At 37.1% G+C, this 15,879-nt stretch overlaps 1 protein-coding gene across 6 annotated transcripts in view; it reads right to left on the bottom strand.

The window, feature by feature from the left end:
- Window positions 1–651: 651 nt before the first annotated feature.
- Window positions 652–15,879, bottom strand: part of SYTL2 (synaptotagmin like 2) — a 106,695-nt gene continuing 91,467 nt past the window's right edge. For 4 of the 6 annotated variants that reach the window (XM_012813539.2, XM_012813574.2, XM_012813402.1 and 1 more), the window contains 7 exons: window positions 12,265–12,434; window positions 10,643–10,745; window positions 8,425–8,595; window positions 6,776–6,854; window positions 4,080–4,179; window positions 1,767–1,972; window positions 652–931 (listed from right to left, as the gene is read on the bottom strand). In XM_012813539.2, coding sequence (XP_012668993.1) covers window positions 786–931; window positions 1,767–1,972; window positions 4,080–4,179; window positions 6,776–6,854; window positions 8,425–8,595; window positions 10,643–10,745; window positions 12,265–12,434 — 975 coding nt within the window. In that variant the 3' untranslated portion in view covers window positions 652–785. Of the gene's footprint in view, window positions 932–1,766; window positions 1,973–4,079; window positions 4,180–6,775; window positions 6,855–8,424; window positions 8,596–10,642; window positions 10,746–12,264; window positions 12,435–13,759; window positions 13,880–15,879 lie in introns of all 6 variants that reach the window. The other 2 variants (XM_023511745.1, XM_003780850.2) reach the window with 1 other exon arrangement.

The raw sequence follows: 15,879 nt of genomic DNA, 5'->3' as shown, positions 1-15,879 counted from the left end.
TACTTTTTGAATATAGTGAAGTTATAATAAAAACAATCATACATATGCAGGGTGTTTTTTAAAACACAATTCTTACAAAATAAAGGTTTGAGACCTATTTTAAAATAGATTAAGTCAAAATAAGCCAAGAACTGAATACCACCTATGGCCAATGGGTGGCACCAAAGTACATTTGAGACTTCAGTTACATCACTTTAGAAAAAGGGATAAACTGCTTCTCTATGCAGAAATATATGCAGTAAATTCAGTGTCATTGTCCTAACATGGAATTAACATTAGGGGGTACATAGCTTTCTTATGGTCCAATTCTTTATCACTGATGTTCTGCCTTTCCTCACCTGTCACTTTACTACAACGTACCATATTTACAAGTTAGGAGTTACAAGTTACCCGCAAGGATTTTCAATGGCTCTCTTAACTGTCATACAAGACTGTGGTATGAAACACATGATGGCAAACCAGAATATTTTGCTTGTTAACAATACCCCACATTTAATATTTTTTGGCAGCTTTTTCTTTGAAGTGGCAGCAGCAGTTCAATTTTCCTAGCTTGCTCAAATATCTTCTTTAATGTTGGATTCACAAGTAAGTTATATATTTTGTCATTATTTAAGTCCTTTGGACCTTGAAATCAAAAAAGCACATGCAGACTGACTTTTACATGCTGTATAGTATTTCTTGGTGGCAATAGATAAAGTGAGGGTCTTTGTCCAGGTAGTCAGATTTTGAAGATCAGATCCCACTTGTTTAGTAGTTTTCAGTGGAGGAGCCACTGAATTTTGGGCTCATTTGGAAATCTTGGCAATCAAAAGCATTCTGAGAGGCAGTGTTGCTTCAATCCAAGTGTTGGGAGAATTTACCATCTTTTCCCAGAGAGCAACTTCCTCTGATGTCGAGTCCATCCAATCCACTTCAGTCCCATAGCTTCTACCTAAAAAAAGGAGGGAAGTTTTGCATTTAGACAGAAATAGCTCATTGGGGTAAAGTGGCCATTCCCTAATTATAATCACCCATGGAAGAATGTTAGGAAAAGTTTTAACATCATCAAGAGGGCAGATATGGGATTCATTATATGGAAAAGCTGTTCAACTATCTGAGTGACTCCATTATTGGGATCATTTTCGCAATTTCCAGAGTAATAATTCTCCTTACAATAATAAAAAAGCTAGATGACAATTCATCAGAGAATAGAGAAGTCGGGAAGATTCCTACACTGGGTTGGAATGACACTGGATGATCTCTAAGGAGCAAGCTAAGGCTTCAGTGTCTGATAGATCCAATTTTGAATCTTGTCTCTGCCACTCAGTAGCTCTGCTAGTTAATTTCTTGGAGTATCATTTCCTTTGGGAATAACATTAGTAACCTTGTAGAATTGTTGGGAGGATTAAATTAAATAATGCAAACTAAACATTTAATACAATGACTGGTGATCCATAACTGTTAGTTATTATTACTCAAAGCACACATTTAACTTTGAAGGATGATACCTGTTTGGAGGGTGGGGTGAAGGGGAGTAGTGTTAAAGGCTTCTCTCTCCTTGTCACCACAATAACTTAAGTTCTATATAGACAGACACTGAACCCTATTAATCCTCATATCTAGAGCCCTCAGCACACAGAGCCTATCATTTCTACACTTATTCATTTCATCATACTTAACAGAGATAGGATATCTATTTTCATTAGGAAGAAGCAGAGCAATAAACAACTTCTAGTGTCTCCAGAAAAATTTGGCTCCTGGAGAATTAAAAATGTAACAAATGGTACCTGTTCCAAAGCCAATCCGAAGACCTCCCAAAAACTGGTTGGTTAATTTGTAATGGTCCCAGACAGTAAGTTCTACACAAGCTTCCATCAGATCTTCAGGCCTGAAACCATCATACACCATGGTGTGGTTGAAGATAGGGTTGGTGGTTTTCCCTACAGCTCTTGTCTTCTGGCGACTTTTCCTACTTGTATCTGGAAGGATAGTACTACAAAAAAGGGCGGGGGGGAGCAGCATTATTGTGAGAGAATTTTAGTAAGATAGTGAAACTTTATGCTTTCAATATACATCAGCACAGGTACTAAATATTGGCATTAGAGGAGAAAGAGCGTGGAGCGAGAGTGGTGCTGGTGATGTGGCAGGGTGTGGGAATGGAAGGTGCACCATGCTGGACAGAGAGTGGGCTAGACTTGGTCTGAATCCTAATTCTCTCGTTTATTGGCTGTGCATTCTAGAGAAAGTTATTTAAACTGTCAGACACATGCTTCCTCATCTATAAAACAGGAATGGTGATGGTGACTTCATAAGGTTGAAACTGAAATTAAATAACTAAATAGCTGCATTTAGTAAGGCTTAATATAGTGGCAATTGCTTCAGGATTCCTTTAAAGTCTGGGAGAATGGCTCAGCGCCTGTGGCTCAAGCAGCTAAGGCGCCAGCCACATACACCTGAGCTGGCGGGTTTGAATCCAGCCCAGGTCCGACAAACAACAATGACGGCTGCAACCAAAAAATAGCTGGGCATTGTGGCAGGTGCCTGTAATCCCAGCTACTTGGGAGGTGGAGGCAGGAGACTCTCTTGAGCCCAGGAGTTGGAGGTTGCTGTGAGCTGTGATGCGATAGCACTCTACCCAGGGCGACAGCTTGAGGCTCTGTCTCAAAAACAAAGAAAAGTCTGGAAGCATGTTCTATTCCTAAATATTTGTGATAGCATAAGGAATTAGTGTTATGGGTGGTGCCTGTGGCTCAGTGAGTAGGGTGTCAGCCCCATATACCGAGGGTGGTGAGTTTAAACCCAACCCTGGCAAACCTGCAACAACAACAAAAAAATAATAAAAAAATAAAGTTTAAAAAAAAAAGGAATTAGTGTTATACAAAATTGAAACAGAAAAACCTCTCCAATTTGCGAGGGTTAGCTTTGGAAATAAATTATGATTTTTTTTATAATCACATTTCATTTATGAAAATATTTGAATGAATGTTCACCTACCATGCCTAGTATAAAGGTAAGAAGGCATGAGAATGGTCTCAGAATAGGAGACTGAGCTGAGTTGAAAATTCTTACCAGCTAACATCTATAAAGAGTATGTGAAAGGAAAATCATAAAGGAAAATCTATGCTATTTAGATATATGTCACATATTAACTAAATAGCCATTAACATAACCAGTCTTTTGGTAGAATTTATGTAGATAAAATTACTCAGGGGGAGCTAGTAGAACATACCATAATCTGTTTAGTTATTATTTACTAGATGCCAGTCACTTTATATGTCTTTTTTTTTTTGAGACAGAGCCTCCAGCTGTCACCCTGGGTAGAGTGCCCGGGCATCACAGCTCACAGTAACCTCCCACTCCTGGGCTCAAGCGATTTTCCTGCCTCCACCTCCCAAGTAGCTGGGACTACAGGTGCCTCCCACAACGCCTGGCTATTTTTTGGTTGCAGCCATCATTGTTATTTGGCGGGCCCAGGCTGGATTCAAACCTGCCAGCTCAGGTGTATGTGGCTGGCACCTTAGCCACTTGAGCCACCAGCGTGGAGCCCACTTTATATGTCTTAACAGAGAAAAGTTTTGTCATTTAAAAACCCCAACTATCTTAAGCTCTTAGGTGCTAACTCTTAGTAGGTTTAGCAAGCCATTTTCCAAATATCTACAGAAAGGTACAAAAGCCTTTTGCAAATGAGATACAAAGGCTTTTTGCAAATGGGCCACAAAATAGGTAGGACAAAGGAGAGGAGGAATTCTCCCTGCTCCATAAAAGAGCCAAGGGGTGGACATACTACCATTAGAAATTTAACAAACTCTTTGTACTGATTATTGCCCTCTGAACATTGAGAGGATTATTGTCCTCTCTAGAACATTATATAATGAAGTAAGAGGTCTCTAGTTTCATTTGTATATATGACTGCTTAGCTTTACGATGTTAAAACTAAGTGAAGCCTTGGCTGTTCATGATACTGATCCCTCTAATTCTTGTCTCCATTGTTCCAAGTATATTCATTTAAACTCAGCATCACAGATACAGAGAAGAGAAACCAACCGGCAAAGGTCAGGCTATAGTAGAACTAAAGAAGGCAGAGTCATCAATGTTATTACCATTTAACAAAAGAATTTAGATGGCTTCCCCGTAGCAGTGGTAAATCAAGGCACTCCTTCACCCAGATGTGTACTTCTCCAGTTGTAGGAAGCTTTTTACCTGTAACAGATAAAGCAGAGAAAAATGTTACTGCCAATTCTTTCTTGGCAATAGCGCATCCAAAGGTTCAGCCTACAAATGTTCTGGTACAAAGATACTAGCTAGTATTTGATGTTATTATCCTAACTGATTAGATCTATATATTCTTAACTACTATATAGTTCATAGTCTGGCTATACTGAGAGCAGATAGCTCTATAAATATAATTCATATTGATTTCAGGTACAGAGTATTACATCATTCTTTTTGGATTTTGTTTGGTTCAACAAAATCAAATATCAGGGATGTGAATCATCCATTTAGAGTTATATTCAAAACATTTTAATGAAATGCATATACCTTTCAAACATTAAAAACCAATATCAGTTGGTATTGGTGGAAGGCATTTTAAACATATTTGAGTGTAAAGTAACCAAAATAAGTATTGGTTGAAGTATAGCCATTTCTTGTTAAGACTGGTTATTTTATCTGGGTATTGCCTATTTAATAGTTAATGCTATAGATAGGGAATGCCAGACTTTTCTGGATGGGTTAGCACAATTAGTCAACCAAACAGTATTTAATGAGCTTCCATTATGTGCTGATCCCTATACTAGGAATGTTATTATACATACAAGGGATACAAGAAATAATCTGTGCCTTTGGGAAATATCTGCAGTTAAGCTGGAGAGACTAATTCAAATAAAACTATAAAAATGTAATATGCAAGTAAAATGAAACGACAAGTTATTGCTGCAGTGTTTTAGAAGATGATGTAATTGGTGAGGGCTAACACAGTCAGGAAAAGATTAATGGATAAGATGGGACCTTATTTAACATTTAGATAAGTTGAGGAGAAGAGGAAGCCATTCTAGGGAAGAAAAACTCAGACAAGATGGAGCCCATCACAACGCACGATCCCCTCAGCCCTTACCACGAAATGACAGAGGGAAAATGGGAAATGGGCTTGGCAGAATTTCTTTCTTGACTATAAACAACAGGATACAAATTACATGCAAAAGAATCTGCCTTTTAGGAAGATTCAGAAGTCACAAGATGATGGTCTGGCAGCAGTGTGGCCTAGAGAGATGATTTGCTTGCCCTCGATTTTCTTTTTAACTAAATTGGAATGCCTGTTTCTAATTCAGTCACTGCTCTCACCATCCATTATTTCTTTCATGTCACTAACTATACTGCCTGGTTACTGAGAGTATTTGGACTTGCAAACCCTGATTTTAGCCATAACTTCATACTCTTACTAAGGAGAATAACTTGAGGGACTTGCTTGGGAAATGGGGTAAGTGGCTTCCTGGTGTTTATTTTCTGCTGACTTTTTGCTTCTTAACTGAGCTGAAGACCAGAGTCCTGAACAACCAGAGTGCAATTAATAATCTTTTTATTTTTAATTTTTTTGAGATGGAGTTTTCCTTGGTCACCTTTGGTAGAATGCTATGGCATCTCTGGCTCACAGCAACCTCAAACTCTTGGGCTCAAACAAGCCTCCTGCCCCAGCCTCCCAAGTAGCCAAGACTACAGGCACCTGCCACAAAACCTGGCTATTTTTTGCTCTAGCTCAGGCTGGTCTCAAATTCATGAGCTCAGGCAATCCACCTGCCTCAGTCTTTCCAGAGTGCTGGGATTATAGGTGTGCACCACCATACCTGGCCTGAAAAAGTTTTATCTCCTGGCTTGGTACCTGTAGCTCAGTGGTTAGGGTGCTGGCCATATACACTGAGGCTGGTGGGTTTGAACCCGGCCTGGATCTGCTAAACAGCAACGACAACTACAACAAAAAAATAGCCAGGCATTGTGGTGGGTGCCTGTAGTCCCAGCTACTTGGCAGGCTGAGGCAAGAGAATTTCTTGGCCCAAGAGTTACAGGTTACTGTGAGCTGTGATGCCAAGGCACTCTACTGAGGGGGACAACATGAGAGACTGTCTCAAAAAAAAAAAAAAAAAAAAGCTTTATCTCCTAATAAGACACTGAGACTGGAAGACTAATGAGCTTGAAGTTCTTAATGATGTCATATGAATTCTAATTGCCACCTGTGGAAAAAAATATTCAAGTTCCATTCTTATTATAGCACTATCAATAGGCCCAATTCTGAATATAGAAAAGGTCATTCACATTGTGCAGATACAAACTTTTTGGAAAGTGTGGTGAAAAGTTAAAACAAGTACTATAAACTGGACTTAAAACATGAACAGAAAGTACAATGGTTGTTACCAAGGGCTGAGAGCAGGGGAGAGGGAAGTTGTTGGTTAACGGTTATAGAGTTTCAGATCTGGAAGGTAAAAAAATTCTGGAGATCTGTTTCCCAACAGTGCAAATATTCTTAGCACTGTTGAGCTGTACACTTAAAAATGGTTAAGATAGTAAATTTTATATTATGTGTTTTTTTACCACAATAAAGAAGATGGTTAAGATGGTAAATTTTATATTATGTGTTTTTTACCACTGATTTCTTAATTTACAATTATAGGCAAAATGTATTAATCACTAACTTAATAAATTTGTTTAGGGCTTCATCTTTGAAATATAAGTGGAACCCAAGTAAACTTTTGGAGAGGAGAATGATAAGGAAATGGTATGGATCTGAGAGAAAATCTTTACATACCAGGGATGGGCTCTGGGACGTACTGGAGAGCTAGCTTCATTTCACCTCTGTTTTCTGCTTCAAGGGCAACTGGTGCTGTCTGGAAAATGAAGGAATGTCAGCAGGTGTGAGATACAGACTTTTTATCCATTTCTGGGACGATGTATAACTCATGATTACCCAGACTAAATTAAGGTGGTCTGACCCTATACCATCTGTCAGAGCAAAAGTAAATTATCCCTAGAATATCCCAGATGTGATAAAAAATGAACAGGCATCCCAAGATGGAGAACCAAGTGGCCAAACTAAGATTTAAAAAAATTGATAAAAGATACTCACAAATGTTTAAGATACTGGAATTTTCAGATATACATTTTAAATAATTTTGATTGCTATAAACATTTGCTATAAAACATTGTTATAAACATTTATAAAGAAAATGTTAAGATTCAGACCTTTAGGAAAGAAATGGAATCAAACAGACAAATGAAAACCCATATATATATTTTTTCATTGAGACAGGATCTCACTTTGTAGCTTGGGCTAGAGTGCAGTGGCGTTGTCATAGTTCATGGCAACCTCAAATTCCTGGGTTCAAGTGATCCTTCTGCCTTAGCAATCCTCTTGCCTCAACCTCCTGAGTAGGTGGGACTACCAGGCAAGCACCACCATGCCTGGCTAATTTTTTTATTTTTTGTAGAGACAGAGTCTTCCTATATTTCTCAGGCTGGTCTCAAACTCTTAGCCTCAAATGATCTTCCTGCCTCAGCCTCCCAAAGTGCTAGGATTCACAGGTGTAAGCCATTGCACCCAGCCAAAAATCTGAATTTTAAAAATATATTAATACTTGTTATATTGTAGATGGGATCAAACTGTACATGGCTTTAACAGTAGAATTGACATAGCAGATAAAGTTATTATGCTGAAATATAAATTAGCAAAAAATAGCCTAAAGCCAAAAAGAATATAGAAAACAGAAGATAGTAAGGGACGTAGGGACAGAATAAAAAGGTATGTGTAATTGAAATTTCCAGAAAGAAGAAGAAAACAGGGCAAAGGCAGCATTGGAAAAAATAATTTCTGAGAAATTTTCAAAGTTCCAAAAATACCAAGGCACAGATTCAAGAAGTTCAATAAATCCAAAACAAAATAAATGCCGCAGGGTCTCAGGCCATAGCTCTCACCCCACACGGCAATGACCTGCTTTGCCAGCCCTGCCACTGCCTCTCCCCCTGTTCGTGGTGCTTGGTGGAGGATGCTCCAGCTGGCTGCCACCAATCGTGGACTCTCCTGGACTGGAATCCTGTGTACCCAGTAGGCCCACCGGAAGGGCAGTGGGCTGCCCTGTGCCCAAGCTCTATTACCCATGTATAATATGCACCCATATTTTTTCCTCAAAAATTGGGGGAAAAAGTATACAACATTATACAGAGCAAAATACTGTATTTAAATGACCTTCCTGAAGCATCCGAAACATTTGTGCTCAATGGTTTAAACATTTCTCCCTATAATTTTTACCCTTTCTTCATTGAATGTACAAGTAAGTCCAACTTTAGTTTTAAATGATCCCAAACTACAGATCAGCACTCTAAATTGAATGTAATTAAGTTTTTTCCTATGCACCCCCAGGACCCAAGCCAACTAAATAAACAAAAAAACCCTGAACTTACCTTTCGCTTCAGAGGGTACCACTTCAATTGTTTATTCTGTTTGTCATCCCAGTCCCATGTTTCCAAATCAAGTTCCACTTCCCCTAGGAAACTATTACGTTTAAATGTATCCCGATGCCAGACAGACAAATTCAGCTTCTGTGTCTTTAAGATTTGCTTTTCGATTTTATACTGGAGTTCAAAGAAAATTAGAATGACAAATAACATTATTTTATGCCAAAGTTAGGACATACAGATGAAAAGTCATCTATGTAGATCAGATTTTCTTATCTATTAGATTTCAAGTCTTAAAAATATTGCAAAGTCATCTTATTCTACGTGTCATGTTTCAAAGAGCTCAAATCCATCTTTTATAAAAGCTGATTTTCTTCTCTGCTCTGCAAAAGCAAACCAGAGCTCAAATATCATAGCTGGTAATAGTTCTCTATAACAAAAGCCAGTTATTCAATTTTGCTAGGTATTTTTAGTGTAGATATAACATGAATCAAATTCAGTCTAGAAATACAAATCAAATTTTAATCCAATCTTCTGTTTTCTAAGAACAAGGTAGTTTGTAAAATGAGAATTTATTTTTTTAAGCAGTTATAAGTTCATAGCAAATTTGAACAGAAAGTAGAGAGTTCCCATATATAATCTGCCCCCGCCATGCAACTCCCTCACTATCTACATTCTACAAGGAGAAGATATTTGTTTAAAAAAGATATTCTTGTTTTTTTTCTGTTTCATACAGTCAAGCAGAAAAGATTTGGTATTCTAACAGTTTTTCATCTCAAATATAGTCAATCCTTGATTATATATAATCATAGAAGGGATAATAGTACTTCTAAAAATAATCTCCATTTGGTTTTATGATATACTACTTGAATGTCCATTTTGGTTGCGGCAGACTTGCCTTTCTGAGTTTATCATTTAAATTAGTTGGCTTTTCCTGAGTATAGGGGTTGAAGTAACTGACACAGAAATAGCTATGGTTCTGGTGTCTATCATAGTCAAACAGTAATTTAAAACTTGCTACAGAAAATCCACAGGCAGTCAATTCACCCATGATGACTAAGAGTTGATTTAAATACTGCTTCTTTTTCCAGAGGATGATCAAATACTTGGACAGAGTTTCAGAAAGAGAGGATGAACAACACTTCTTATATTTTTAGTTTTAAATAATGTTAGTCATGACTAAGACAGCATGACACAGTTTGGAGGCATGAAATGGAATATGAGCCAGGCATACTTCCCATTTGTTTGTGTGTCCATTTATCCTTCTGATAAACATCTTTTGAGTACCTATGTGCTCATTCTGATTAACGCATATTAAGCCTTTTAATGTTCACAAGCACTGAGGTAGGTAAGTACTATAAATATCTCCCTTTTTCAAATCCCCAAACTAGCCATTATTCCTAATTTGCAGATCTGAGGTACAGACATGTTAAGGCATTTACCTAAAGGCACACAGTTTAAAAACAACACAGAGTCAGTCCCTGCCCTCATGGAACTTACAATTTAATGGCAAGGATGATAATGGAACTGGTGAAGTGCTGAGTGTAAACACAGCCTGTTACCAAGCATCGTTACTGAGGCAGCAGACAGCAGGAACACTTAGTGGTAAAGGACAGTCTTTCATAAGAGACTTTCTTATTTAAGACATTGTAAAGGGGTCAGGGAAAGAATGTAGGGAAGAATATTCTAGCCCTAAGGAACAAAGTCCCAGCAGTGTGAGAAAATGTACTTTCTCCAAAGAACAGAAAGGAATACAGGGTGACTGGGACAATCACCATGTAAGAGGCAAGTTGAGGCTGGAGCTCAGGTGGTGAAGGAAGTGGTGTGCATGTTAAAAAAGATGGACTTGACCCCAAGATTAGTGGAAATACTAAAAGATTTTAAGCAGAGAAATAACACGATCAGCATTGTGCTTTTAGATTTTCTGGATGTAATGCCCAAGCTTATCAGCTGTATATCCTTGAACAAGTAACTATTTCTCTGAGGTTCATTTGTCTCATCTCTGAGGAGGCTGGCAGTGTACATATGGGGAGTGAACGACATAATGCAGACAGCATTCGTGGTGTATTGTCTCATACAAAATAGTCTCAGAGCATTTCATTCCTTTCCTTCTCCAATGTTATTAACTGACTTCATTCTGTAGAGATATTATCCAAGAGGACATGTCTATTAAATGTACTGGTCACCATTTAAGATTTTCCTATATGAAAAGTGCACAGTTTACCCGCAGTATCTCATTATACACAGGATTCAAGGTTTTCTTCACTATAAGTGTTTTCTTCTTGCCCATTTTGCCTTTGTCTGATAACAAATAGGTCTTTACATATCTAAAAAAGAATTGAACAGATAAGAAATTTAGAGAAGATAAAAGTAATGTTTCCACCTCTACTTTTAAAAATGCATTGAAAAGTTACAGCAGAAAGAACTATTTCCTGATACTGAGAAGAACATAACAAATATTTCCACCAACATCTTTATATTTAAGTGTTAGAGGAATGTTAGTGAAATCGATTATTTAATATTGTTGTAACGAATCTTTTTTTTTTTTTTTTTGAGACTAAGTCTCAAGTTGTTGCCCTGGGTAGAGTGCCAGGGTGTCACAGCTCACAGCAATCTTGGGCTTAAGCGATTCTCTTGCCTCAGCCCCTAAGTAGCTAGGACTACAGGTGCCCACCACAACACCTGGTTATTTTTTGTTACAGTTGTCATCGTTGTTTAGCAGGCCCAGGGCCAGGTTTGAACTTGCCACCCTCCGTGTATGTGGCTGACACTGTAACCACTGTGCTATGGGTGCTGAGCCCTGTTTTGAAGATTTTTGTCGTGTGAATTTTTTTTTTTTGCAGGTTTTGGTTGGTGCTGGGTTTGAACCCGCCACCTCTGGCATATGGGGCCAGCGCCTTACTCCTTTGAGCCACAGGTGCCACCCTGTTTTGAAGATTTTCAAGGGGGCTTTCCTGAATTTCTTTTGTCCTTTGACCTTAACTAATATGTAAGGGGTGGGAAGGGGCAGCTAACAGATCTCCACCAGAGTAGTAAATTCTGTTAGTTTCCTCTTGAGAAAAGGCTTTGGTGTCTGAAATATTTTTTAAGTATTTTTAAAAAGCTTTTGTTACTGTCTTTTGAGAAAAATTAATATTAGTATACCCCTAATTAGGCCATATTTAATGTTTAAAAAAAAGGATGCTGACCTCAGTTGTTTTTATAATAAGAATAAAAGAAAAAAAGATTGGGCTTATTTGAGCAAAAATAAGAGTCAGACTTTTGCATAGGGATAAGTGGGAAATATCACTCAATTTTTGCAAATAAACAAAAATGTGACCAAACCAGTGATTTACAAATAAATTAGTAATTTCCCTTAAAGTTCTTCTATAAGATTTAAAAGTAGAAACCACCTTATTATAGAATCTTAACTATTTTTGTAACACTGAACACATTATGAAGTATGCCCCACATGTCCCTGATTTTAGAAAAATTTTGAATGTGACAGAGACAGGGGTTTAAGCCCTTATTCCTCATTTTGAGGCTGTCTGGAATTTACATATATGGGTCACTTATCTTCTTTGGCCCTTGTTTATCTATAAAATGAAGGAATTGAAACTAGATGATCCCAATTGTCCTTTCCAAGTTGAAACATTCTATATTCTTCTGCGATTTTTATAATTTAATGTTGCGCATATGAATTTAATTAAAGTAAATAAAATAGCATTCCCCCCAATTTTTCAAACATTCCTTTTTAACAGTCACATGCATACCCTACCCCTTTGTTTACTTTCTTTCCTTCCCAATTCCTACAGGATCAACTGTTTGAGAACTAAGAAAAAGCAGGTGACTCCAAATTATACTTACGGGTCTGAACGTTGTTTTTTAACATCTGCTGCTGCTAAGTCCTTGCACTGGGCCACAAAAACATGCAACTCCTTCAGTGAGTCCACGTATTCAATTGCAAACTGAATATTTCCTTTAACTTCTAGATTGCCAAAGTCTCCACTATAAACACTCATCACACTGCCACTCACCTGGAATCGTCAGAAATAGTGTTTGTCTTTATCTCATTCTGGAACCCAAAGGATCATGGATATAATCTTTGTTTAGCATTATTCTCTCTAGCTTGCATATAGTAAAGCAGTTTTAATTTAATATAGCATAAAGACATGTCAACATAGGCAACCTGTCGTGATATACATGACTAGAGGGTTTTTTTTTTTTAATTCCCTCTATAAGACATAGATGAAAAATGAAATGCAAAGTTATTTAAATACTAGCTCATTTCAAAGCAGGGCAATTTTCTGCTAGGCATTCAAATTTCCATTTTTAGGCATCCTTAGGATTTAAAATCCTAAAAAGAAAGAGGACGTGAGAAGCCAGGCACTCAAATCACAGTGACGCACTGCTTTATCAAATATTCTAGGCACTAACAAGGAATTTTACGATATTATCCATCTACTGAATCTAGGAAGACACTTACCGAGCCAGGCATTTTTAGAGGTCAGGAAGGGTATACTAGAAAACGGATGACTGATGAAGGGAGTTTAAAGCCTTCCCAAGGGCAGACATTAGATTGTTATCAGCAAAAACTCATTTAAAAAAAAAAAGATTTCAGAAATACAAGGTCATAAAAATTTAAGCATAGCTTTATAATTTAACATAGCTGGTGAAATAATATATGTGATTCAGAGAAATATTTGCATAAGTGTATGTATTATACATACATCTGTATGTATATATGTGCTATGTATTTCTATACATATACTACATGCATACACAATTACCTCACTTTATGTAGGAAGTTCTATGTAAAGTCAAATTTATTAAATTGTCTTAAATCAAATCAGAGTAACTATACTTTAGGAGCTTTCTTTTTAAAACCCTGTTCTGAATTCTATAGGCAAAGAATTACCTCTCTTACTCTTTTATGTGAATCAGTATATTTGTTCATCAGGCTTACTAAAATATAGGTACGATTCTATGTTTGGAAGAAGTATATAAAAGCATATCTGATATAAGCATGCTTTACAATAGTTAACTCAATTTTTGCACAGAAAAAAACTTAATGGTTCATCTTATTGACCATTTAGACTTATTTCTGAAATACTTACCAAAAACCTGCAAAACATTTACAACGAGATATAAACCACTATATTCTTAAAAACAAAAAAAAAAAGAGAGAAGAATGAAAGGGAAAAAGGAAGATTTAGCTAGCCAGAAGCTAATTACGGATTAGAGAAAAAGCTTGTGCACTTGGAATCTGAGAAATACAACAGAAGGCTGTTTTACAATGAGCATGTCATAGAGAGGGTCAGAGATGAGGAGAGATATTAATACAGAGCCTTTTTTTACATACAGAAGATAAGGACGTCATGCCAGAGGAGCTGCTAAGATTGGTTAAAGAGCTCGGGCTCTTCTTGTGTCTGCTGAGCTGGTAACTGCTTTCTGATGCTGTATCTGTTTCTCTGTCATCACTCTATAAAACATCATATAATATGCACTGTGTTTAAATTCAGAATGAGTTATAATCAGAATCAATGCTGAGACAAAAATAATGTCTTGGTATCCCACTGATGCATGATATTTCCCCTAAGTCAAAGAATGTTAGTGCTAATTGCCAGGAAATGGGATTCAGGATGGAGTGGGAGGTCTGCATTGGACCTCACCTAAGGATGGGATGGGGGCTGACTTAACTACCAAAATAGTTTTTTTTTCACCTACAACGTGACCCCCAAGGTGCTTTAGAAGAAGTACTATTGTGACCCTTTTGTCACTCTTTTAGTATTACATATTTGTGTCACCTGTATAACTTTATTAATATGAGAAGGTCTGAGATCTATCAAAACATGAAATGTCATGCTTAATTATTCTTATTATTAACATAGTCTTAGCTTCTCTAAAAATCAGCTCTTTTACCTGAGACCCTATTAAACTAGGAAAAAGAAATGCTAATCTGACCTCTTTCAACGAAAGGTTATATACACATAAATATAAATATGTATGTACATATATATACATGTTTGTTGACGTAGGGAGTTAAATTATATCCTCTATTCACATTAGATTTAACACATTTCTAAAAATAAAAGCAATAAGATAGATACAAGTACTTATTTTAAATATGTCCCAGGAAATATTTACCTGGGACAAGAGAGAAAAGTAGCAAATTCTATAATATTTAGATCTAAATAGTAGCTTTAAAAATGCATGATTTAGAAAGAGCTCCTTTGAGGGTTAGAGCTTATCAAGCAGTTCAGTGACTCCTGGGGTTAGGGGACACCTGTATGGGGGAGGAGTTAGTTCACTGTAGCATATTCTAGGACCATGCAATTATGCATCAATATAACGGATGAAAATTGTAATGCAGATTAATAAAAGTTAAAGAAAAACAAAATTCATGACTTATACGGATAAGGATTAAAAATCTCAAGGATTAAAACAAATACATACCTTTTACTTCTTTATTTATTTAAATTCAGATTACTATGAGCTTACAAACGATTAGGTTACAATGTTTGCATCTGTTAGGTAAGGTTTCTGTTGTAGTTGTACCCTTCACCCAGGAGGTGTGCCATGTACCCCTAGCTTGTGCCTGTTAGGTGAGAGCACACCAATCCCCCTCCCAAGTACATACCTTTAAAATATCTGTGTTACACTCTCTCTCCACATTCTTACAATTCATTTCCCCCTGTTAAAATACATTCTATACCCTTCTTAGTAGCTCAGGTCATTAGGGAATCACTGGAATGATGGGACCCTGTCTTGTTGATCTGGAACAGTGTTTTTCCTGTAACTGGCATTCAAAAATATGACTGATGATCAGCTTCAAAGGGACAGTGGACAAATGAGCAAGGCCTTATTTCATTTCTACTCCCTTTAATACCTAGTTTAACATCATGTACTCCATGTAAAATGATACAACTGAATTCTGGCATCTCTGAGACACAAACTCAAATGATTCGAACTCTTCCATGCAGAGCTATAAGACAGCAAGTTAAAACCGAAGGGAGGAGAAAGATAAAAAAAAGAAAAAAGAAAAAGAAAAAAACCAGAGACTGACATAATTTGCTCTCATGCTCTTATAAGGTTCATTCATATGATTGCCCAAGACCAACAGCTCTACAAAGGTATAAAACCACAGGAAGTCCAGGGGACACCTACCCTTGGATTCCAGTTAATGAATGAGTTCCAAAGAATGAATGACTCTTTCCAAAGAAAACTATGATGTGGGCTTTTAAACATATATACGAGGGCTGAAGATTTGCAGATAGAGCTCACTAAAGGCTCAAGACTTAATAAAGGGTGCTCGGGACAGTGTATATGGGTAAAGGAATGTAATTTATGTTAAGGAAAGTTTTGGGCTTTTCTTAACATCCATCTATGAAAAGAATGCCTGAGAATAAAGCATTTTATTTCACCATCAGAAATCATAATGAAACCACAGATAGTAGCAGTTAACACTTACCACATATTACT

The sequence above is a fragment of the Otolemur garnettii genome, unplaced genomic scaffold (assembly GCF_000181295.1).
Source record: "Otolemur garnettii isolate 467f Iridium unplaced genomic scaffold, OtoGar3 scaffold00001, whole genome shotgun sequence".
Taxonomy (NCBI): Eukaryota; Metazoa; Chordata; class Mammalia; order Primates; family Galagidae; genus Otolemur; species Otolemur garnettii.
The sequence above is the reverse complement of the archived record's forward strand: the minus strand, read 5'-3'. Positions and strand labels throughout refer to the sequence as shown.